A 24,845-nucleotide genomic window follows, 5' to 3' on the forward strand; every position below is an offset into this window, starting at 1 on the left:
ATCTAACCCACATTTTCCTGTCTTATCATAATTCTGACCAATAGAAGGGGCGTTGTCTTACCTGAACGCCTTTTCTCAGCATGAGGAATGGAGAATCCACTAATGGGTTAACTGTGTCCTGCTGCCCAATTTAGACCAAATCAGTCAAGTTGCCACGCCCCTCCTGGAGCAGGAGACGCCCCAGTTTCGATTAGGGCAAAGCTGATGACCAGCTCCCAGATCCCTGACACTGGACCTGACTGCGAATAAAGGGTGGGGGTGGATTCTCCATGGTAAGACAACGCCCCTTCTCCAGCATGTCAGAATAGAGAATCCACTAATGGGACTTACCAAAGCCCCTCATCCCCTATAGATGGGAAGCAGACTGGGCCTGTGTCGATGTCGCCGGCACTATTTGTTATAATACCCTACAGCCAAAGAAGCTTCCGCAGAAGCAAATTTATCAATTTTATAATGACGCACAAAGGGGAAGGCGAAGATCAAGTCGCTGCCCTGCAAATATCGTCTATGGACGCTTGTGTAGACCATGCAGCTGAGGTAGCAGCACTGTGTGTGGAATGTGCTGTCAAATGTCTTGGAAGTGGCAAAGAACGTACTTGATATTCTGTCAAGATACAGGCCTTGATCCACCTGCCAATAGTAGAAGAAATCTTCTGGCCCCTAGAGGTAGGATGGAAGGAAACAAAGAGGGCTTCCAATCTGCGAACATAACAGCGTAATGCCCTATGTATATCCAGAGTATGCCATTGCCGTTCCAAGGCATGAGATGGATGATGACAAAAGTCCGGTAGCACGATTTCCTGTGCCCTGTGAAACATGGTGTTAACCTTGGGGATCCAATCGTAGGACCACTCTGTCCCGATGAAAAACGCATAAGTCCTTTCTGACTGAAAGAGCTGCTAGCTCCGAGATGCGCCTAGCCGAGGTAACCGCAACCAAGAAAGCAACCTTGAGAGACAAGGATCGTAGGTTGCAGGTGTTGATGGGTTCGAAGGGTGACTCGGCAATGGCTTGTAGGACCCGTGGTAATTCCCAAGTGGGATACCAATGCACCACAGGAGGCTTGCTATTCGTGACCCTCTTGATAAAGGAACAGACCGTGGGATGCTGAGCCAACGGGCTCGAGTTGTCACAAATAAACATCGTGGAAAGAGCTGCCACCTGTCTGCGGATAGTGTTGGGCACTAATCCTTTATCCACGCCTTCTAACAAATAATCTAATAATCGTGGAATAGTTACATCCGAAATAGCCAGATGATTCTTTTTGCACCGTTGGCAAAAATTCCACCACGTGGCGTCGTAAATACAATTTGTCGCCGGCCTGCGTGATGCTTGATTCATTGAAATTACCCTGACGAATAGGATTCCTCTGCTAGGAACCGGCATTCAGATGCCAGGCGGTTAGCTGTAGCCACTGGGGTTCCGGATGCTGTAGGACCCCGTTACAAGGATTATCTGCTCTGGGAGGATCCTCCACGGAGGGACCACGGACACGCTCATGAGATCCGCGAACCACGATCACCTTGGCCAGTGTGGGGCTACAAATAATACCTCTGCCCGCTCCTGCAGTAGTTTCCTTATGATTGCTGGGATCAGAGGAAGAGGAGGGAAGGTATAAAGCAGACCCCCTGGCCACGTGCTGTGAAGAGCATCCACCCCCGGAGAGGGGAACCGAGAGAAAAACTGTGAGACCTGAGCGTTGGCCGGGGAAGCAAACAAGTCCAGGACCGGATGACCGAACTGTCGTGATATCTCCCAGAAGAGATCCGGATGAAGACTCCACTCCGAATGATCCACTATGGAGCGGCTGAGATAGTCCTCCTGATGATTAGCGACCCCGGAGATGTGTTCAGCCTTCAAAGATAGAAGATTCTGTTCTGCCCAGGACCCAAACAACTGGGCCTCAGTCATGAGAAACCAAGATAAAGTGCCGCCCTGACAGCTCACATGCCCCTTTGCCGCCACGTTGTCCGTGAGGACAAGCACATGACGTCCCACCACCTGTGGGCCAGATGAATAGCTCTGAGTTCTAGCCAGTTGATACTGCACTTCAGGTCTACCCGAAACTATCGGCCCTGACCCAACTGGGATAGAAGATGTGCCCCTCAGCCAAACAATCTGGGATCTGTGGTTAGGATTAGCCGAACGGGCTCCTTGAACAGTGACCCCTTGGCTAGCGCCGAGGATGCCCACCACAGAAGCAACCTTAGAGTCTGAGAAGACGAAACTTTCTGTTGGAGGAGCTCGTGCCTAGTCTTTGAAACGGGAGTAAGAACCATTGAAGGTACCTTGAGTGTAGTCTAGCTCAGGGCACTATAGCAATGCAAGATATCATCTTCCTCACAAGTTGGGAAAGCATGGCCAGCATCACTACAAGATCCCTGCAGACCTTGAAGACCATGTCCTGAATGCTGACCTGACGCTCCCGGGATAGAAAGATCTGAGAAAGGATTGTGTCGATTACCACGCCCAAGTGTAAGAGACGAGTTGAAAGGGTCAGGTGGCTCTTTTGAAAGTTGACCGAAAAGCCATGGTCCTGAAGTGTCTTGATAGTTAGTGACAAGTCCGCTTGGGCGTTCAGAGCGGAGGACAACTGAATCAGAATATCGTCCAGATAACATTGAACACGTATCGGTACCAATGTGAGATGTGCGGTGAGCAATGCCAGCACCTTGGTAAATACCCTGGGAGCCGATGAGAGACTGAATGGCAGGGCTCTGTATTGATAGTGGTTGTTGGAATAGCTGAACCTGAGAAATTGACAGTGGCTGGGGTGAATGGGGATGTGGAGGTACACCTCCATAAGATTTATTGATGTCATGAAATCCCCCCATCGGACGCTGGCCAGGATGGACTATAGCATTTGCATTTTGAATTTGCGATGGGAAAGATATGAATTCAGACCCTTGAGGTCGAGTATCACCCTCGAACCCCCCGAGGCCTTTGGAACCATGAAGAGGATGGAGTAAAAACCTTGTCTCAGTTGACTCTCTGGCACCCTCTCTATGGCTCGTATACTTAACAGGTGCTGAATGGCATCGTCCATGAGACCTTTCCTTACTGGATTTCTTAACCGGGGGCAATGTACAAAACGTTGCAGAGGTCTTGAGAGGAGACAGACCGTCTCAGATGATGCTTAGTATCCAAGCATCTCTGGTCATGGTCTCCCACTGGCAGACCCAAGTCATTTTGACCTATGGAATGGACGACCTCCCCTGCCACAAAAGGATCGTTTGGCCCGAGGTTGCTGTCTGGACCTATCCCGGTAACCGGACCGGTGAGGCCTGTCCTGAGACCGCCTCTGATCCCAGGCAAAAAGAGGAACGGCGCCTGTACGGGAAGAAACAACGGCCCAACCTCTTAGAGAGGTGGTAAAGCACTCGTTGTTTCTCCCTGTTTTCCACTAAATAGGGAGAGCCTCCCCGAAAAGATGGCCGCTCTGATACGGGGCAGCCGCCACACGCCATTTATATTTGATATCAGCTCTCCAATTTCTGAGCCAGAACAACCGACGTGTAGCGACGTTGGAAGCTATGGCCCGAGCCGAATATCTGTCAGCGTGAAGAGATACGTCTGCCATATATTCCAAGGCCACCCTTAATTTGGTGAAATCTTGATGGACTCTTACCTCCTCTGGAGAAATCCTACTCTGTAGTTCGCGGAGCCAGATCAGAGAGATTCTGGAGAAGAATGAGGTGGAGGTGGAAGCCCTTATCGCCAGTGCCGAAGCTTGGTGAGTTCTGCAGAGGGAAAACTCAGATCTTTTGTCCTCAGCTTTCAATGCCTCCACCATATCCCCAGGTACCTTGGAATCTGAGAACAAGGGAGTTAAGGACTTGTCCACCCTAGGCACCTCCAGTGCCTCATTCAGAGTTCTTACCATATCAAGAAATCTGCGGTCAATACCACCAAGAGTGGAAAAGGTACCTGGTGAACCCCTGTACATATTTCAAATGTCACAGGTTCCGACTAATGAAGCACTTCAAAGAACTTTCAGGCATGTTTTCTAAAGTCTTTATTGCAGAGCTACAGTTTTGCCGGTCACCATGATGGACGGGTTGATGCCAGAATCTGAACTTCCTTTCGCTGGCATCAAGCTTTTCTTGCTAAACCCCTCCCTTCTCATGCAGTCACAGGTCACATTATCCAATTAGTGAGAAGGTCAAAAGTTTACTTCCTCTTTCTTTCCCGGGCTTCCCCCCCCACTCTAAGCTAAGTATTAACCCAATAAATACCAGACAGTTTTGCATATTGTCAAAGCAAGAATATACAGTATTCGCAGCATTGACATCCGGCCCCCCTTACAAGAAGGACAGATCCTGTAAAGTAAACAAAAGCGTATGTTAAGGGTTATCTTTCGGTTTGCTGGGGTGTTTCACATGAAACCTTTCGATCAATCTGTTGGTGTTCACTTCACTAAATTTCACCCAGGTGGCTTCAGACAACGGGTATCCCTTCCATTGTACTAGGTACTGTAATTTCCCTCCAAAGATTCTGGAGTCAAGAATACGTTTCACTTCATAGTGGGTCTGCCCTGCCACTACGAGGGGTCCAGGTGCCTTCTTTGGAGGAGGTCTCAAAGTGGAGCCCCGATAAGGCTTCAAAAAACTACAATGGAAAACTGGGTGAATTTTCCCTAACAGTTTAGGGAGTTTTAGTTGTACTGTGACTGGGTTGATGACCTTTACTATGGGGAAAGGCCCCAAGAATTTTGGTCCCAATTTCTTGCTGGGCAATTTGAGGCGTAGATATTTAGTTGACAGATAGACCTTTTCCCCAACTTGGAATGTTCTTTGGGGAGCCCTCTTTTTATCAGCCTGCTTTTTATAGGTTTCAAAAGTCTTTTTTAACGCAGTTTTTGTGTTTTTACAAACTTCTTCCCACCCTCTCACCCATTGATCAAGTGTCTGTGAAGCGGAGGGCAACTGAGGATATTCAGGTATTGGGTTGAATTCTTTCCCTGTGGCTACTTTGAAAGGCGTGTAGCCGGTGCTGCTGTGCACGGAATTATTGTACGCCACCTCCGAAAAAGGGAGGAGATCAGTCCAGTTCGTCTGTTGGTAAGAAACGTAGCACCTAAGATATTGCTCCACCATTTTGTTAGCGGCTTCAGCGGCCCCATTGGTGGCTGGATGAAAAACAGATGATAACCCTTGAGATGATCCAATCAATGTAAGGAAATTTCTCCAAAACTTTGCTGTGAATTGCACCCCCCTGTCTGAGATTATTCGCTTAGGGGCACCATGCAGCCGGTAGATATGTTTCAGGAACAATTTGGCCAGGCATTGGGCAGATGGGAGTCCTTTGCAGGCGATGAAATGAGCCTGTTTCGAGAACAGGTCTATCACAGTCCAGATGACAGTATTTCCCCTACTTTCAGGTAGGTCCACTATAAAGTCCATAGCTATTTCTTCCCAGGGTTGAGAAGGGTCTGCCACGGGTTGCAGTAACCCAGGAGTTTTCCCCGGGATTCTTTTCATTGTGGCACATACAGTACAACTTTTTACATAGTTTTCCATATCCTTTTTCAGCCCCGGCCACCAGAATTGCCGGCGGGTGAGGTGTAGGGTTTTCAAATATCCAAAGTGTCCAGCCTGCTTTACATCGTGGCTGTGGTTGAGAGCATTAAGACGGAGCGCTTCTGGCAAATATAACTTCCCCCCTTTGTAAGCCAAGCCATCCTTGCATGTTAGGGACGCTTGATTATCTTTGAACCATTGGTCAGTGAGGAGCTCTCGTTTTATTTTCTTCACTCCAGGGTCATCTGGATTCAGGACCCTGCGAGGTGTAAGTTGAGCAACGGTTTGTGGATTGGGGATAATTGCCTCGTTAACCTGCTCTCGTTCACTTTTGTACTGGGGTAACCGGGATAGCGCATCAGCTAGAAAGTTCTTTCCTCCTGGTATGTACTTTAGAGTGAAGTTGAAGCGGTTAAATTACTGTGCCCACCGTACTTGCTTTGGTGACAATTTGCGGGGAGTTTTCAGTGCCTCTAAGTTCTTGTGATCTGTCCATACCTCAAATGGCACCTTGCTCCCTTCTAGATAGTGTCGCCAATTCAATAGCGCCCACCAAATTGCAAAGGCCTCTTTCTCCCAGATTGCCCATCTTCGCTCGCTCTCAGTGAATTTCTTAGAGGTGTAGGCACAGGGTTGCAGGATCCCATTTTTGTTCTTTTGAAGTAACACTGCTCCAACCGCCACATCGCTGGCATCGGCTTGAATCACAAAGGGTTCCCCTGGGCAGGGGTGCTTTAGAACCGGTTCAGCGGCAAATAGTCTCTTTAAATTCTCAAAAGCTGTTTGACAGCTCATTGTCCATGCTAGTGGTTGGCCCGGTCGTGGCTTCCCTCCTCCTTTGCCTGTTTTGAGTAGTTCTGTAAGAGGAAGGGAAATCTCGGCAAAAGAAGGGATGAATTGACGATAAAAGTTGGCAAAACCCAGAAAGCTCTGGAGCTGTTTGCGAGTCCTTGGGGGCTGCCATTCGATTATAGTTTTCACCTTGGCCGGATCCATTTCAATACCCTCATTGGAAATTCGGTAGCCAAGATAGTCTAATTGGGTTTGGTGAAATTCACATTTTGACAATTTGACATAAAGCTTGGCATTCAATAGTTTCTTTAACACTTCTCTCACTAGCTTTATGTGATCAGTCATGTTTGTGCTGTATATCAGGATATCATCAAGATACACCAAAACCCCTTTGTACAAGTGATCATGTAGAACCTCATTGATCAACTGCATAAATACAGCTGGGGCCCCCTGTAGTCCAAATGGCATGACTTTGAACTGATAGCTCCCCATTGGACAGTTGAAGGCAGTTTTCCACTCGTCTCCCTCTTTTATTCTCACCCGGTAGTATGCCTCTCTTAGGTCTAACTTAGTGAAGACACTCCCCTTAGCCAGATGGGTCAATAAATCCTTTAGAAGGGGGAGGGGGTATTTATTTTCCACACTTACAGCATTGAGTCCCTTGTAGTCTACGCAGAGACGAAGAGACCCATCTTTTTTCTCTTTGAACAACACAGGGGCTCCCACGGAAGATTTGGCCCGTTCAATAAACCCCCTCGCTAGGTTCTTGTTCACATATCGCTGCATCTCCTCCATTTCGAGGGGGGACATAGCATACATCCTCGGACGTGGGAGTTTGGCTCCGGGCACCAGTTCGATGGAGCAGTCATTGGGTCTGTGAGGGGGTAGGGCATCACATTCTTTTTCACTGAACACTTCCGCCAGGTCCAAGTATTCTTTGGGGATGACTGGTTCACCTGGAGTCAGTGAGGCGGCCATGTGCACTCGCTCATTGGGTGGCCTAAGATGCCCAGTAACGTCTGTTGAATCAATGGGGGGATCAGGCCCTATAGGTAGTCTCACAATTCTCATTCCTTTCTCCCACCAGATAAATGGCTTCCATTTGTCCAACCAGGCTAGTCCTAGGATCACTGCCTCGGTCATTTTTGGAGCCACCAGGAAACGAATAAACTCCCAGTGTGTACCTATTTCTAGGCGTAAGGGCTCAGTTAATTGTGTAATAAGAGTCCCTCCCATCAGGGAGCCATCGGCTTGCTCAAATCTCATCGGTTTGGAAAGCTGTTTTGCCCTTATGCCCATTTTCATGGCAAACGCCAGACTAATAATGCAGCGGGTACATCCCAAATCAATTAGTACGTTTAAGTCTATTTGTGCCCCAGACTTAGGGATTATAAGTTTGGCGGCCAGTGAAAAAGGCAGGATTTGTCGACTCACCATTGGGTCGTTTTCTCCTTCATCGTCGCTATCAAAGAAGGGAAGAGCAGGGGCAGGTCCACCTGGAGTCTTGGCATCCTCCTGTGTGTGAAGTGTAACCTGGGCAATTGGTTCTTGCATGGGTCGATTGGATTTTTCTCTTGTTAGCCGCTGAGCAGATTTCTTTTGCATTGCCGGTCCTGGCTTGCTCTGCAGTCGAGGGTAGGGGACTGGACAGGTGGCCGCTCGCTGTCCTCCTTGTCCATACCGGAAACAGTCGAAGGAAGGGCGTGCAGGTGGCCTGGGTCTCTCAGCCCTTGCAGTAGTTGAAGGCTTTCGTGTGGGTGATTGCTGTCCAGGTAGCTCTGGTTGCTGTTCGGGTTCCTGTGGGGGAGGCTTTTTATAGCGAGAGAGCTTAACATCTAGCTTCACGGCTGTCTGGTACCACTCCTGAAGCCGATCAGGTATTTCTCGATAGATGCAGGCCTGAGAGAGGTGATCGTCTAATCCCTCAATGAAGAAATAGATGAGGGACTGCTCAGGCCACCCCTCTATTCGACCTGCTATCTTGCGGAATTCTCGCACATACTCCAGGGCAGGCCTCCCAGCTTGTTTTATTTTGTGAATTTGTCCTGCTGCTTTGAGGCCAATGGATGGGTCCTCAAATCGTTCTCTCAGACTTAAAAGAAAGAGGTGGGGATCTTCCAATTCGGGGGATTGCTCGCTATATAGATTGTTCAGCCATTCAGATGCTTCTCCCTCTAGGTTGGACGCAATAACATCGACCATGGCCCCTGGTTCCGGGTACAGATAGGCCCAGCATTTCAAGTGAAAACGCACTTGGTTGAGAAAAAAAATCAGCTTCTCTGGGTCCCCATCAAAGGTTGCATTGAAGGGTGGTGCGAACACAGGCTGCTGTGGCCCCCACTGGGGCTGGTTCCACGGCTGCTGGGCCCTCTGCTGCTGGCCAGTGGGGTTGGATGGTGCCCCCTGTTGCTGTAGGCCTCCCAATGGTGGCTGTGCAAGTGGGGGTTGTGGTGGTCTTCTCTGTTCTTGGGTTGCAGGGGGTGGTGATGCCCTCTGCTGCTCATGATTATTCATCTGCTGGGGAAACCCATCTACCCATTGCTGCAGATGCCTCAGACTGGAACTCACCCTCTCTTCAGGGTTGGGGTCTCTGGCCGGCAAAGGCAGGGTCTGACAGGCTTCCTGCTGCTCTTGTGGCCACCCCAGTTGCTGTAGGCCCCAACCTGGCTGCAGATTTATGCCCAGGGGTTGCACGTTTGGGGGCTGTGGCCAACCTCCTTGCTGTGGCTGTTCTCCCCCCAGCTGCTGATTTCCTGGCTTCTGTACCACCCCAAGACATTGCAAGGCCTCTATTAGCTGTGGTAAGTTCAGAGGACATGGATCAGCCACTTGCTGGGAAACCCAATTTCCCCTTTGCTGCAGAAGATTCAGACTGGGATTCTCTCTCTCAGGGCTGGAGCCCATGGCAGGAACATTTGCAATAGAGGGCCTGTAGGTTTCACTTTGTAGGAACTGATTTCTGTTTTTCATTTCTAAGTTTTGAAATCTTTCCAACGACTCACCCATAACTGTGTTATCTGTCCATTCTGCTCTTGAAGTCTTCGCTCTCAGCTGGGAAATCTGCCAAATTCCTCTCTCCCCCGGCTTGCTGGCCGTCACTTTCCCCCCCGGGGAAACTGTTGCAGCTACGGGGCTGGTCTCAGGCAATCTTTCTTTCTCCATAATGAGATCTTCCCCAAAACTTTGCCAGCTCCTCTCAGGCATAGAGGCAGCTGATGGAGTTCGGGACGCAGATCGTTTGAAAAGAGTGTTGGATTCTGGCATGATGTCACAGGTTCCGACTAATGAAGCACTTCAAAGAACTTTCAGGCATGTTTTCTAAAGTCTTTATTGCAGAGCTACAGTTTTGCCGGTCACCATGATGGACGGGTTGATGCCAGAATCCGAACTTCCTTTCGCTGGCATCAAGCTTTTCTTGCTAAACCCCTCCCTTCTCATGCAGTCACAGGTCACATTATCCAATTAGTGTGAAGGTCAAAAGTTTACTTCCTCTTTCTTTCCCGGGCTGTCCCCCCCCCCACTCTAAGCTAAGTATTAACCCAATAAATACCAGACAGTTTTGCATATTGTCAAAGCAAGAATATACAGTATTCGCAGCATTGACACAAAGTACATTGTGCTCCATAGACCAAATGAAGTCAGGCTTCACTAACCTACTAACCTCTAGATCAGTGGTTCTCAACCTGTGGGTCGGGACCCCATTTGGGGTCAAACGACCATTTCACGGGGGTCGCCAAACAACGCAGTCCGCCGTTTTTTCCCCCTTTACCTTGGATGTGCTACTCCCTTTTATTCTATTGGCTTTTGAAAGCCAATAGTATAGACTCTCTTGAATAGAGTCTAATTCTATTGGCTTTCGAAAGCCAATAGGAATTGTCCAGGCTGTCTCTGCCCTGCTGAGCCCGCCAAAAGTCCCATTCTGCAAACGATGCTGCACCAGTTGAGTAGTCCTTGACTTATGATCGGTTGAGTAATCCTCGACTTACGACCAGTTGGGGGTCGCGGCATTAAAAAGGTTGAGAACCACTGCTCTAGATATATCTTTCTCAGTGCTGACTCAGAATCATGGGAGTAATCTATCCTGTCCATAAGTCTTCAGCCTGTGCAAGATTAGATGGGCCATACAATCACTTTTAACATAGGTTAGAATTTGCCATACTAATGGGATGGACTATAAAGTTTATTCCTAGTTTCTCATTCTTTTTCCTCTTTGATAAATAAGGAATCTAGAAATCAGGAAAGTACGTCAGACAATGAATTTTGAATGGATGCATTAGAGAAGTATGAAACCTCTAATACCGTTTCATATTTAATATGGTTCATAATTGTTGTCAGAAACTGATACAAACTGAACTTATAAAAAAAGTTAAACCTACTGTAATTTCCTCCAAATGACACAAAGACAGCAAAAAATACCTAAACATTTTTTTATTTTTTTTATTACTGAAGAGCAATTGTGAAATATCCCATTGTCTTTGCATATTGTCAAAGCAAGGATATACAGTATTCGCAGCATTGACATCAAAAACATGGGGGGGGGGGAGAGAAGGAATTTGTTGATGTTTGACCACCGGTACGGAAAAGAACGGGCTAGTGTCCTGACTAGGAGCCTGTTGGGGAACCGGGGCTTGCTCTGGGCCGATCTTACCGGTGGCACAAGTCTTGCGGAGCAAGGGTGGGAAGAGAGTGGGGTTAAATAAGCCCATGAGGGGAGGGACCTCCGAAGGAGTCTCCTCATCATCTGACCACTAACCCTCCACATGACTATACTCCCCATAATCTGAGACCTCACTCTCGCAGGAACGGGATGGTGATGCTGAGTCCGGATAGCGACCCTCACTGGGACGCGAGGGACTGGAGGAAGCCCGGGAGGTCACTGGAGCGAAGGATGATTGTGGCCACGCCATGGATGCCATAGCCTGTGCTATGGCCTGAGATATCATGGCTTGGAGCTGATCTGTAAATGATGGTTTCTCCATGAGACGTAACCCCGCAGCGGTGGGATTAAAATATACTGAATACAACCTGCACTCTTCAATTTAGCTTGGTGCCAAGTTATCATGTCCGTCCGGGCAGAGACCAAATCGAAACTGGGGCGTCTCCTGCTCCAGGAGGGGCGTGGCAACTTGACTGATTTGGTCTAAATTGGGCAGCAGGACACAGTTAACCCCATTAGTGGATTCTCCATTCTGACATGCTGGAGAAATTGGACAGTATAATGGCATATTCAGGAATATGAAAATCATATACTTGAATTACTAAAGGAGACTGAATTCTGTAAATCAGAAGTATTTTTCAGCTTCACCAAACATCAGAAGTACTGAGAATCTCCAATTTATTAGGATTCAGCTAAATACTATATATGATCAGATCAAACCAAGTAAAAATCCAAGGTTATAGAAAATTAACTGAATGAAATGATGACAGATGGTTAGGTGCCAAGGTATCAACAATATTGAATTCTACTTCTTTGTAGACAGCATTCTCTCATGTGCAGTACACCAAAGTGAATGCTTACCGATCTTTATACAAGGGGAGTAAAATAATTTTTGAGGGGACTAGGTGACATTTGGAATTATTTTAACCTCTAATATATCCATTTACAAAATGATTGTCATAGGAGACTTGCCTAATCCCAAAATGAAAACCACAATGATCATGATCATCTTGAAACACCCATCTCTTATATCACCAAATCTGTATTCTAATATTTAATAATTTTACAGCATCAAAGACTTTAGCAAAAAGCTCTAACAGAATCAATTTTCTTTTTTTAAAAAAAAAATCTCCTTCCTAAGAATATTTAAAGATAACCTGGGGTTTAAATACTCTCTTGATATAGTATCTACAGATCAGGAATTAGAGACTGGATAACCATTCTGCAAAGTAAAAAAAAAAAATTAAAAGGAGGGGAGAGGCAAAGGAATTGTGACTGATCATAGTGAAAAGAGCATCAAAACTAAGAATATTTGCCTGGACAGAATGGGCAGGAAGTACCACAACTGTGATACAACTTACTGCTAAATCGTAGCAGGTCTGTCATTCAATGCAGTTTAGATGGAGAACTGCTGTTGTGCCTCATTCCTTGAATCAAAAATTACTACAGAAAAAGCTACTGCCTACTTTAGTAGCAAATTAAATAGCATTCTGTCACAAAGAAAATAATTCATTTCTAAGAAAGAACATGTATTAAGCTCAACAATTTACCAACTGGTAGATGCACTAACAGGGCAAATATGGAACAATAGTGTATTCTGATGCTATTTTTGTAAGTGTCTTGTAGATTTGAGCAAAAAGTTAATACAGTATAAGCCACGTTTGTTGCCTACGCAATGAATCTTAAGTCAACTATCACATACATACATCACATTCAGGGAGTCCACTTTGAAATTCAGAGTGTTCTATAATCCTGGCACATAATTCTCTTTTCTGACTAGGACAATCAAATTCAAGGCTTTACATATGATTAGTCATGTTGACATTTTAGTAATAGTTGCCTATTTTTGGCCAATATTACAAATCACATTATACAATACTATTTTAGATAAAGAAAATATTCTCATAGTTTAATGAAATAAAATTTGATCTTGGTAAATTTGATTTTTAAATCAAATGTAAATAAATTTTGAGTTGTTATCATTTGCTTAAAGAAAAAATATAAAGGAATATATTTTCCTACATTTAAAGAATATAAGAAAGTACAATCTCCTTCCTTCTTGATAAAAAGTTGTGAGATATATTTATGATTTCCCCACATTTGATAACCTATCATTTCTGTGCCCTTCAGCTTTTCCTGTAATAATTATTGCTGTTGCCTTTTCAATAAATACATTTTATTACTGACACCGACAAACGAACTTCACCCTCATCCTAACCCGACCTACAAATATTCGCCACTATTGCAAACTTCTGTTACTCTTAATGCACATCAAAATTAGGTCTGTTTCTTATTACATTCATACATGCTCTCTTATGTATAAATAGGAGGTAATTATGTTTACCTTTAGTGATGCTGAGTGTGTTGTCACCACTTGCTACAAAATCATAAAGTGCAACAAAAAGATTGGGGTCACTCTCAGTGGCTCCTAGAAGGTTCTCCTTGGAACTCCACCTGATAGCTTCATTCAGTGCCTGTGGTTCAGTGTCACAACCAAAGGGGCGGTGGAGAGCCTCTGAAAAGAAAACAAAGGAAAGAAAAGCGTTTTTTAAATTTTCTTTGAAATATGGTAATGTAGTGACGGTGGTCCTGAATGGCACATAAAAATCAAGATGAGATACAATTTCATAATCAAAAGACTAGCAGAAATAATATCATATAAAAATTAAAATCTTGTGCTTAAATGAATTAGAACTTTTCACCTCATACATGCAGTGCTTAGTCAACAGGAATGTTATTTTTTTTTATAATATTTTTTTATTTTTCCAAACTCTCCCCCATACATATACCGTGATATTTATCAGATGTTAACATACATTCTTTTTACATCCATATATAAGATACTTTTAATAAAATGAAATAAATACATACACATGACTTTTGGTGTTGCTCGGCCCTTTCCCCTTTCACTGCATCCACACTCCTTCTTCTCTACCTTCTTTCTCCCTTTCTTCTCTTCCCTACTTCCCTCTTCTTCCTCTCCTCTTCTCTTTCCTTCACCAATCTCCTCCCCTTTCTCCCCACTTCTCCTCTAACCTTCCTCCTTCCTTCTCCCCTCCTTTACTCTTTTCTCTCTCCTCTCCTTTCTCATCCCTCTTCAGATACAATTCAGGGGTAATGTCCGAGCAACTTCTCTCTCCAAATTTCCCTATCTGTATTATATACAATAAGATTAATTTTCTCTTACATTAATACTTCTATTTATCTAACCTTCTCGATATATACTTCTATAAATATTTATACAACCTCCAATTATTCAATACTGTGTCGCCTGAGTCTCCCTCCTTATCTGCTCCTTCTTCTTCCATCTAAATTGATGTTAACTATCTTTTAACCGTATTTTCTTTTCAGCCAATCATAAAAAGTTCCCCAGATTTCATAGTAGTCTGACTCTGTCTTATCTTTAATTGTCATTGTTAGTCTATTCATTTCTGCACATTCTAGTATTTTCCCAATCACCTCTCCCTCTAGGGGGGCTTTCAGTGCTTTCCAATTTTGTGCAAACACAATCCTGGCTGCCGTAATTATATGAATAATTAAATATATTTTCTCTTTATTGTATTTCCCTGGTACAATACCCAACAGGAATATTTCTGGTCTTAGTTCTATACGTTGTTTTCTATCCATGTTCTAATTATATTAACAGGAATGTTATTAAGGACATAGTACAATGGAGTAGACAAGAGGATTGGGGATTCTCTGATTCTAAATCCTACAGATGAAAAGATTAAAGAATCTATAAAATTGTTAAAAACACAATTTAACATGCTGATGGCTGATCAAACTGCAACTAACTTATTGTTTATGAAACAAAATACATTTTGTAATGCTAATAAACCAGGGAGATGGTTGGCCTATCAATTAAGAAAGAAACAGAGACAGAGAACTATAGATAAATAAATTACAATGGCAAATTAGTGTATCAGAAGGAGTTGATTAAGAAATCTTTATAGATTATTACCAAAAATTATATAAGAGTACGAATGTACAATTTTTAGATATAAATAATTATTTAAGTGAGGCCAATTTTCCTAAATTAACAGAAGATCAGAAACAAGAAATTAATGATTTAATTACCAATGAGGAAATTGTGACAGTTATTAAACAATTAAAATTAGGCAAAGCGCCGGGTACGGATGGTTTGACATCCATTTATTATAAAACTTTAGTAGAAGAGATGACCCAACCTTTATGTGAGCTTTTTAATAACATATTACAGGGTTCAGAGATTCCTCCGTAATGGCGCAGTGCTTTTATATCTTTGATTCCAAAAGAGGATCAAGATCTTACCTTACCAAAGAATTATAGGCCTATATCTCTCTTAAATGTAGATTATAAGATTTTTACAAAAAATTTAGCGAATAGGCTCATGAGGGTTTTGTATCAGCTTATACATAAGGATCAATCGGGTTTTATAACTGGTAGGTACATGAAAAATAATGTTAGACAAGTTGTTAATTTATTAGAATATTTAGATAAAAATAACCAAATCTCTGCTGGGCTGATATTTTTAGATGCTGAAAAAGCTTTTGACCAATTGAACTGGCAGTTTATGTTAAGAGTAATTGAGGAGATGAACTTTGGAGAAAAAATATTACAAGCTTTTGGTTCTATATATCAAAAACAAACGGCACAAATTATTGTCAATGGGGGTTTGTCAGAGGTTTTTGCAATAGAAAAAGGTACAAGACAGGGATGTCCATTGTCACCGTTACTGTTTGTTTTAACATTGGAAATTTTGCTGATTAAAATTCGAGAGTCGCAGGAAATAAAGGGAATAGAAGTAAACAAAAAAGAATATAAGTTAAGAGCTTTTGCAGATGACTTGGTGGTTACTTTGTCTCAACCTACCTATTCTGTAGTAAAGTTACTACAATTGATTTATCAATATGGACGGGTTTCGGGCTTTAAAATTAATAATAATAAGACTAAAATATAAGACTAATTTGGACAAGCAGATTTTGGTTAATTTGACTGACTTTGAGGTTGTTGATAAGACAAAATATTTGGGGGTTACTTTGTCTGTTTCTAATGCAAAATTGTATAAATATAATTATGAAAGGCTGTGGGTCAGGGTACAGAAAGACTTAAAGAATTGGGAGAAGTTACAGTTATCTCTTATGGGAAGAATTGCAGTGATTAAAATGAATGTTTTACCAAAATTTCTTTTTTTGTTTCAAATGTTACCCATTTTAAAGAATGAGGTTAATTTAAATGAATGGCAGAAAGGTATTAATAAATTCATTTGGGCAGGGAAGAAACCAAGGGTAAAGCTCAAAATTTTGCAGGATTTCCGTGAAAGAGGTGGACTCAAGGTACCGAATTTGAAATTATATTATGATGCCGTGGTTTTAACACTAATTAGTGATTGGGTAAACTTAACAAATGTAGAAATACTCCACTTGGAGGGTTGGGATTTACTTTTTGGATGGCATGCCTATCTAATTTTTAATAAAAAAGTGGATCGGGTTTTTAAATTTCATATTATAAGGACTCCTCTACTTCGGGTTTGGAGGAAATATTATAAAAGTGATTTTAAAATACCACTATGGGCTATACCTGGGCATGCAATAGAGGGGATAAGGAGAGGAGTTAAAATGGATAGGGTTTCTTATACACAATTACTTAAATGGGATGGTCAAAATTGGCAGTTAAAATCTTTGGAAGATTTAGTATATGAAAATATTACTTATTCATGGTTTCAATATAGACAGATAGTGGATAGATGGAAGATGGATAGTAGTACAGGCTTGCTTAGAGAAGATGAGAATCTCTTTAAACAAGTAAGAGATCAAAGGCGAACTCATATTAAGAGAATTTATGGGGTTCTAGTGGAACTGGATTCAGAATCAGAATTAATTAAAGAATGTATGATTAAATGGGCACAAAATTTTGGTGAACCAGTTCTATTGGACACCTGGGAAATTATCTGGGTGAGAAATGTTAAATTTACGCAAGCCCAGAACCTAAGGGAGAACTTTTATAAAATGTTTTATAGATGGCACCTTGATCCACAAAAAATGTCTCGTATGTATCCTGACTTACAGCCTAAATGTTGGAGATGTGGATGTTTGAATGCTACTTACTATCATATCTGGTGGTCGTGTAAAAATATAAAAGCTTTTTGGATTAAGATATGGTGGAATATTCAAAGAATTTTTAGAAGGAGGGTAAAATTTACCCCACAATTATTTTTGTTAGGTATTGTTACCGATTGTGATACTCAAGAGACTATATTGATGCTAAATTTGATTACAGCCGCAAGGCTGTTAGTAGGGCAATACTGGAAGAAGGAATCTTTGCCTACTTTGCAAGAGTGGTTTTTTAAAGTTTCTTATCTGGCGGAAATGGCAAAGATTTCGGCTTTCTTAAAGGATCAATCACAGGAGAAATTTTTTGCCGTATGGGAAAAATGGATAAATTTCATACAATACAAATTGGCTATAAAGAAATACCATCTAGCTTTTTCATAATTTGTATTTAAATTTGTATTTTATAGATTGTATTCTTTCTTTCTTTTCTTTTCTTTTATATCTTTTTTTCTTCCTTTTTCTTTCTTTTTTTTAAGTATTTTTTTTCTTAATGCTTATGTTTTTATTTTATATATATTTTATTGTTAATTATCTTATAAGTTGATTATTTTTTTTAGAATTTTTAAAATTTTAATTAAGCCTATATTCAGCTCTGGGAAGCTCGGGGGGGAGGGAGGGGGGTGGTTTGGGAGGGTTTGGGTGAGGGTTGTCTTGTTTTTTGTTGTTGTCTTTTTTTGTTTTTTGTAAAACTTTCAAAAAGTTTTCAATAAAAAAAAAACGGGTTGGTCATATTATGACCTGATTTTATGACCTTTTTTCCAGCAGACATTAAGCACATCAGTGGTTTGCTATCAGCACGGTTTTACCGGAAATCAGAAGTGCTGATTTTCAGCAAAACTATCATAAAACGTGGTCATATGACTGTGGGATGCTGCAAGCAATTGTAAATGAAGCCATGTTGCTGAGCACCTGAAGTTCGGTCATGTAACTTGTGGAGGGTCCTCAACTGTTGGAAATTTGAATCTGGGTCACAGGTCCGATTTTTCAGGTGTGTCATAATTTGGAATGGTTGTATGTTGAGGAATACCTATACTGATTATACCTTATCACATGACACTGGATGATCTCTTCTAATGGCTTTATGGGGAAATTGGATAGCCCCTTAATGGAAAGTGCTGAGATCTACCAACTGAAATCAAATGTAATAAAATAGTCCTTTTTTCCCTCATCCTCCCAATTCTGAACTCTTGGAAATGATCCAGAATGTAACTGAGAAATCAAGCCAGATCGGAATGATTGTATTCTCTCATCCCAGATTTACCACAGATTGCCAATACGACTGACCAATATAATTTAATTTAATCTCCAATTAAAAATTACAGGCATTGTCTGTATAAGAAGCAAAAAGATTATAATAATCTCAAATATCTATGATTAATCACTTTCTTTAATCTCTTTAAGAAAACAGTTCTCTTACAAATATAATGGAAAAAAGAATGTTAAAAGGTCTTAATAATTACAATTGAAACAAGTGTTTCTTCTAATGTATTACTTTCAACAATGCTCACCAATTTTTAATAAAAAGATGGCAAACTGCCCATCCTATCGTTCTGAGTCAGTAAGATCCCTGTACTGTAAATCAAACTTTAATACACTTTTAATTCTTTCAAGAACCTCAAGAGGGAAACATACATTTTTACACAATGGTAGAATAAGAGTCATAGAAAATATTGTTTCTCAAGCATACCTTTCAAATCAAAAAAATTGGAAGTAGATACCTCCTCAGAAAAGGAGCTGAGTTGCTCATCACACTCTCTGTCAAAACTACTAGACTGAAGCACTATCTCCACAATCATGCTGCTTCTTACAGAAAGCCAATCCAACCACTATCCCAAATCCAAAAGTCCCCCTGCAACACAGCCTGCTATGCACACTACTGAGAAGAACAGGAGCCAACAGGAAAGGCAAGACAGTTGGTGTGGGTGGGGAAGCAATGAGCAAAGCATTCTTTTTAGCAACTGGAAACAGGAGACATGGAACTTTTCCAACTGCTAGGAAGCAAGGAACAAATTCTATGTTCAAACATTTCTGAAATTGAGAGGACATAACAATGAAATTAATTCATAGTTTAGAATTAAGATTGCTGAATAGAAATTTTTCCCCCTTAGCTGACAGTTAACATATATTGACGTGTAATATTTTTCAGTATGTATAAAATTAAACTAGGATTTTGGTGTGAACTCTTCATGAGCTCCTAATTTATGCCTGTAGCAAAAGACAAATGTCCAACACCAGCTGTCAAATTTGCTCGGCTTTCAACTTGATACAAGATTGCATTCAGACAACACAGCAAGCCTAGCTTATGGCTAGACACAAATGCATCTCGATGACTCACACTACATAAGTGGCAGAACTGTAATTTTTACCCATTATTTTAGGCTGTACATCATGAATATCCAGTGCAGGTAATCTCCATTTTTCGACTATAATAGTGTCTAGAATTACGATCATAAGTCATTATGTCATATGATTAAGTGGATCATCATGTGCCCAATCTAATTTTATGACTTTTTTTTTTTTTGCAGTGGTGGTTAGGCAAACATAGCAGTTATAAAGTGAATAGCATGGTCATTAAACAAATGTCACAGGTATTATGTGAACTCATTATTTGCAATGACATTTTTTGCCAGAAACCAGAAGTAAACATCGGTTTCTGGGTGGGGGAAATCCATAGTAAATCATGGTCATAGGACCACAGGACACGGCAAATGGCTGTAAATGAGTGATAATTGTCAAGCACACAAAATGCAATCACGTGATCCTGGAGGGAGGGTGCCAGAACTTCAAATCTGGGTCAGAAGTACCATTTGGGGGAGTCTGTCATAATTTCAAATGATCATTAAACAATTGGTTGTAAGTTGAGCACTATCTGTAACTGCATTGTTATCAGTGTCTATATTTTTAGGGAAGGTTGTTGAGGGTGTGCTTGGTGCTTAGCTACAGACAGCTCTAACGCTTTTCAGCCTAGGAATCAAGCCAAGGTACAGTATTGAGATGGCATTGGTCACAGGAGCAGATGACTTCTGGAGGGCTCAAGGTGGGGCTTGTGCAATCATCCTGGGCCTCCTGAATTTCTCAGCAGCTTTCAATACAATTGACTACAGTACCCTTCTTAGCTGGCTTTGAGACTAGGAGTGGGAGGCACTGTTTTGCAGTGGTACTCCTTCTTTTTCCACGTTTCAGTGTGGATTGATAGGACAAGCCCTAGGCCCTTCTCCAATGCAGGGTGCCTCAGAACTCAAATCTTTTCTTTCTCTTCTTTAATATCTAAATGAAAACATTGGGTGAGAACATTCGCTGGCATGAGATTATCACTGCATTACACTGATGATATTCAGTTATACATCTCCATCCCTGTCCAGGTGATGCTATTGTAATGCTGACCAAGTGACCAGAGGTAATGAGGATCTGTATGATGTCAGCCTTCCTGGGTAAACCAGACAGGAAACATGACTAGATGAGCTCCTGTAAATCCAGCTTACTATTAGGCTACAGAAGGGGTAGGCAACCCAAAACATTCAAAGAGCCACTTGAACCCGTTTCCCACCAAAAACAAAACACCGGGAGCTACAAAACCCTTTTGATATCTAAAATGAAGATAACACTGCATATATCCTTTTTTATCTTTATTATAGGTGTGTGTGTGTGTGTGTATGTATGTATGTGTGTGTGTGTATATATATATATATATTAATATTACACACATTAAAAATAAAAGTAAAAATATGACTCTTGGGAATATCCATACTATTAAAACAATGATCACCAAGAGAATGCTTTAAGAGAATAAAATTACATACACACACACAGGTAAAAAAAGGATATATGCAGTGTTATCTTCATTTTAGATGTCAAAAGGGTCTCTCTCTCTCTCTGTCTCTCCCTCCCTCCCTCTCTGCCCTTGGTCTACCACTCCTCTTCCCCCACTCTCTTTCTTTCTCTCTCTCTTTCCTCTCTCTCTCCCCCTCCCTCCCTCTCTCTCTCTCTTTCTCTCTCTCTCTCCCCCCCTCCTATCTGCTGCTCACCTGCCAAGCTTCAAGTTGTTGTCCAACAAGCTCAGGGGTAGGCAACCTTGTCTCTTTTATGACTCATGGACTTCAACTCCCAGAATTCCTGAGTCAGCCTAGCTGGGCTAGCTAGCTCTCTTCTGCCTTTCCTGCTTCCTGCTTCCTGCAGAGACGCAGCAAAGGGAGGAGCTCCGCACAGTAAGTTTTTCAGCTCCTCGGAGAACACTGTGAGTGCGCTCTCTTTTACACACACACACACAGAGAGAGAGAGAGAGAGAGAGAGAGGGAGGAAGGGAGAGAGAGGGGGGGGGCAGGGAAGCGCAATTGCCTCTCTCTGTCTCTGTCTCTCTCTGCAAAGGCAGAGGAGGCTAGGAGCCACAGGGGAAGGCTCAAAGAGCTGCATTGGCTCCGGAGTCGCAGGTTGCCGACCTGTGGGCTACAGTAACAGAATCTTGCAAATCTGAAGATACAAACTTCCTGCTGCCACTTTTAACAATCTGATCAATTAGGGCGGACCCTTCCTATGATCCTTTCTCTGACCATTAAGCCCTTGAGGGCTCCCTCTCCATTTTCCTGATTGTTTCTTAGGCAGCATGTACTCCAAAGCCTTCCACACATTCCATTACGGTTAGGAAGGAACAATTTCGAATCAGTACTGAAAAGAAGAAGTCATTCTAACTCAGGCATGTCAAACTGCCGTCCCGTGGACCAGATGCGTCATGCCACCCCATTATCGCACCCACCCCATTATCGGCAACAGGTCAAAAGAGATGGCAGAGTCTAACCAACTTCACAAATAATCCTCCCATAGTTAAGAAGGATCAGATCTTATTACTGAAATAAAAATTTCAATAATAATATCACAATAGAAGTCTAGAATTTAACTAGATAAGCCTATTTCTGTTGGGTTTTATACAGCAATATGAGATTAGCAACTAAATTTCAATGCCAGAATTTCAGCAAAGAAACTAATACAAAAACAAAAAAGGTACGCTGTAGCCATTCAACATTATCCATCAAAGCTCTGAGTAAGGCTGATGAGAAATTTGGGGTTTTTATGGACACATCTCCTACTTAAGGACCAGGTGGCAGTTGTGGCCAAGAACATCAATTGTGTCTTTTCCTGGATAGCAGACCCTCACTCATGCTTTGGGTACCTTGCATGTGGACTAGTGAAACCCATTCAACATGGGGCTGCCTTTGAGGACCACCTGGAAGCGGCAGCTGATCCAAAATGCAATTATGGACATGCCTTGGTATATCCTTGATAATATCTCTACTACGGGAAGGGGCGTTGTCTTACCTGAACGTCTTTTCTCAGCATGACGATGGAGAATCCACCAATGGGTTTTGCTTGTCTTCTGCCCATAGACTAAGTGAGCCAAATTGCCATGCCCCCTCTTCCTGGGACCTCCTCCCAGTCTCAACTGAGGCGAAGCTGTTGGCTATGATTCATGTGTTGGCTCAATCCTTTCCCAGCACAGGACCCTGACTGGCCCTAAGGGTGGGAGTGGATTCTCCATCTTCATGCTGAGAAAAGGCGTTCAGGTAAGACAACGCCCCTTCTCCAGCATGAGGAGTGGAGAATCCACCAATGGGACATACCAAAGCCTCACAGTCCCTGTGAGTGGGAAGCCGTCTGGGCCTATGTCCCACTTCCTGACACTACACATTGGAGGACTCTCCTGCCGAATGAGGCCTCCGCCAATGCAAACTTATCTAACTTGTAGAGACTTATAAAAGGGAAAGGCGATGCCCACATCGCTGCCCTATATATTTCCTCAATCGGTGCCTGAGTTGCCCATGCTGCTGATGTTGCAGCGCTGCAAGTAGAATGTGCAGTGATTTGTTTAGGAACTGCTAGTGATTGCCCCGATATGCTTCTGCTATGCAATTTCTGATCCACCTGCTGATTGTGGAAGCTGTGACCCTTCGACCCCTTGAATTCGCATGGAAGGATGTGAACAGGGGCTCAGATTTATGGAAGGGTGCCATTCGCTTAATGTATTGCCTTAGTGCTCTGAGAACGTCTAAGGTGTGCCATTTGTGCTCCAATTCATGGGAGAGCTGAGGTCAAAAATCTGGTAACACCACCTCCTGTGTCCTGTGGAAAACTTAATTAATCTTGGGAATGAAGGAGGGATCCAGACGAAGGATCACCCTGTCCTTGTGGAAGGTGCAGAGATCTTCCCTAACTGATAGAGTTGCCAACTCTGAAATGTGTCTTGCTGATGTAACGGCGACCAGAAATGCAACCTTAAGAGTCAAGTACTGTAAGGTGCAGGTCCGAATAGGTTCAAATGGAGGTGAGGTGACAGCCTGTAGGACCCTAGACAGGTCCCAGGAGGGATATCTATGGACCGGGGGTGGTCTGTTATTTGTTGCGCCTTTTATGAAGGAACGCACCACTGGCTGCTTGGCCAGTGGTTCAGAGTTACCATATATGAGAATAGAGGACAGGGCGGCCACCTATCTGTGAATTGTGTTGGGTGCTAAACCTCTGTCAAGACTCTTCCATAAGTAATCTAAGACTCTTGGGATAGTAATCCTAAAAGGGTCTAGCTGTTGCCTTGCGCACCAGCTGCAGTAATTTCTCCAGGTGGAGTCATAGATTCTGTTAGTTGTAAGCCTTCTTGAGGCCTGGATCATCTTGATGACCCTTTGTGAGTAGTTCCCCCCCTCTAGGAGGTTCCGCTCAAGTGCCAAACGGCTAGTTGAAGCCACTGTAGCTCTGGGTGGTGTAGGGCCCCCTGGTTGAGGGAGATTCGGTTGTTGGGAATTCTCCACGGAGGAGATATAGAAAGATTTACGAGATCGGCAAACCACACCCATCTTGGCCAGTGTGGTGCAATAAGTATCACTTCTGCTTGTTCCTGTAATATCTTTCTGATGGTTGCTTGCATCAGAGGAAGAAGGGGAAAGGCATATAACAACTTCCTTGGCCAAAGCCCCCAGAGTGCGTCCGCTCTCTCCACTCCTGGCAACAGGAAGCGGGAGAAGAATCTCGGAAGCTGGGTGTTCTTGGGACTGGCGAACAAATCCAACACAGGATGACCAAACTTCTTTGATGCTTCCTGGAAAAGAGCTGGGTGCAGACTCCACTCTGAGTGGTCTACTGTTGCTCTGGTTCCTATTTTCTGAAATGGGAGCAGGAACTGGTTCCTATTTTCTGAAATGGAAGCAGGAACCATTGCAGGTTTCTGGAGTGAAGTCGTGCCCAGGGTATGATTGCTAAGCATGAGATCATCTTTCCCAGCAGTTGGGAGAGTGTGGCCAGTTTGGCGGTTCATTTCCTTTGAATCTGACCGACCAGAACTCGAATGCTGATTTGATGCTCTCGAGATAGGTAAACCTCGCACATTTGTGTGTCTATCACGGCTCCTAGCTGAAGAAGGCGGGTTGACGGAACCATTTGATTCTTTTGGAAATTTACTGAGAACCCGTGTTCCTGAAGGGTTATTAGGGTCAGCATCAGATCTGACTGTGCCGCCTGAACGGATGAGGATTGAATGAGAATGTCGTCCAGATAACACTGAATGCGTACTGGGATGGTTCGTAAATGCGCCGCAAGTGTCGCTAGTACCTTTGTGAATACTCTGGGGGCCGAAGAAAGTCCAAAGGGTAGGGCCTTGTTTTGAAAATGATGGCCTGCATGGCAGAACCTGAGAAACTTCCGGTGTTCGGGAAGTATGGGAATGTGAAGGTGTGCCTCCGTCAAATCTATAGAAGTCAGGAGGTCTCCCCTTCTTATGCCTGCTAATATAGACTGGAGAGTCTG

General features: G+C 43.1%; 1 protein-coding gene across 2 annotated transcripts in view; it reads right to left on the reverse strand.

Moving 5' to 3' along the window:
- The window catches only part of ABL2 (ABL proto-oncogene 2, non-receptor tyrosine kinase), an 88,774-nt gene that overhangs the window by 36,198 nt on the left and 27,731 nt on the right, over positions 1-24,845 (reverse strand). For both annotated transcript variants that reach the window (XM_039337180.1, XM_039337179.1), the window contains exon 2: positions 13,313-13,483. In XM_039337180.1, the coding sequence (XP_039193114.1) occupies positions 13,313-13,483 (171 nt within the window). The remainder of the gene's footprint in view (positions 1-13,312; positions 13,484-24,845) is intronic.

Source organism: Crotalus tigris, unplaced genomic scaffold, assembly GCF_016545835.1.
Source record: "Crotalus tigris isolate CLP2741 ecotype Arizona unplaced genomic scaffold, ASM1654583v1 scf7180000017668.6805642782:7212621, whole genome shotgun sequence".
NCBI lineage: Eukaryota > Metazoa > Chordata > Lepidosauria > Squamata > Viperidae > Crotalus > Crotalus tigris.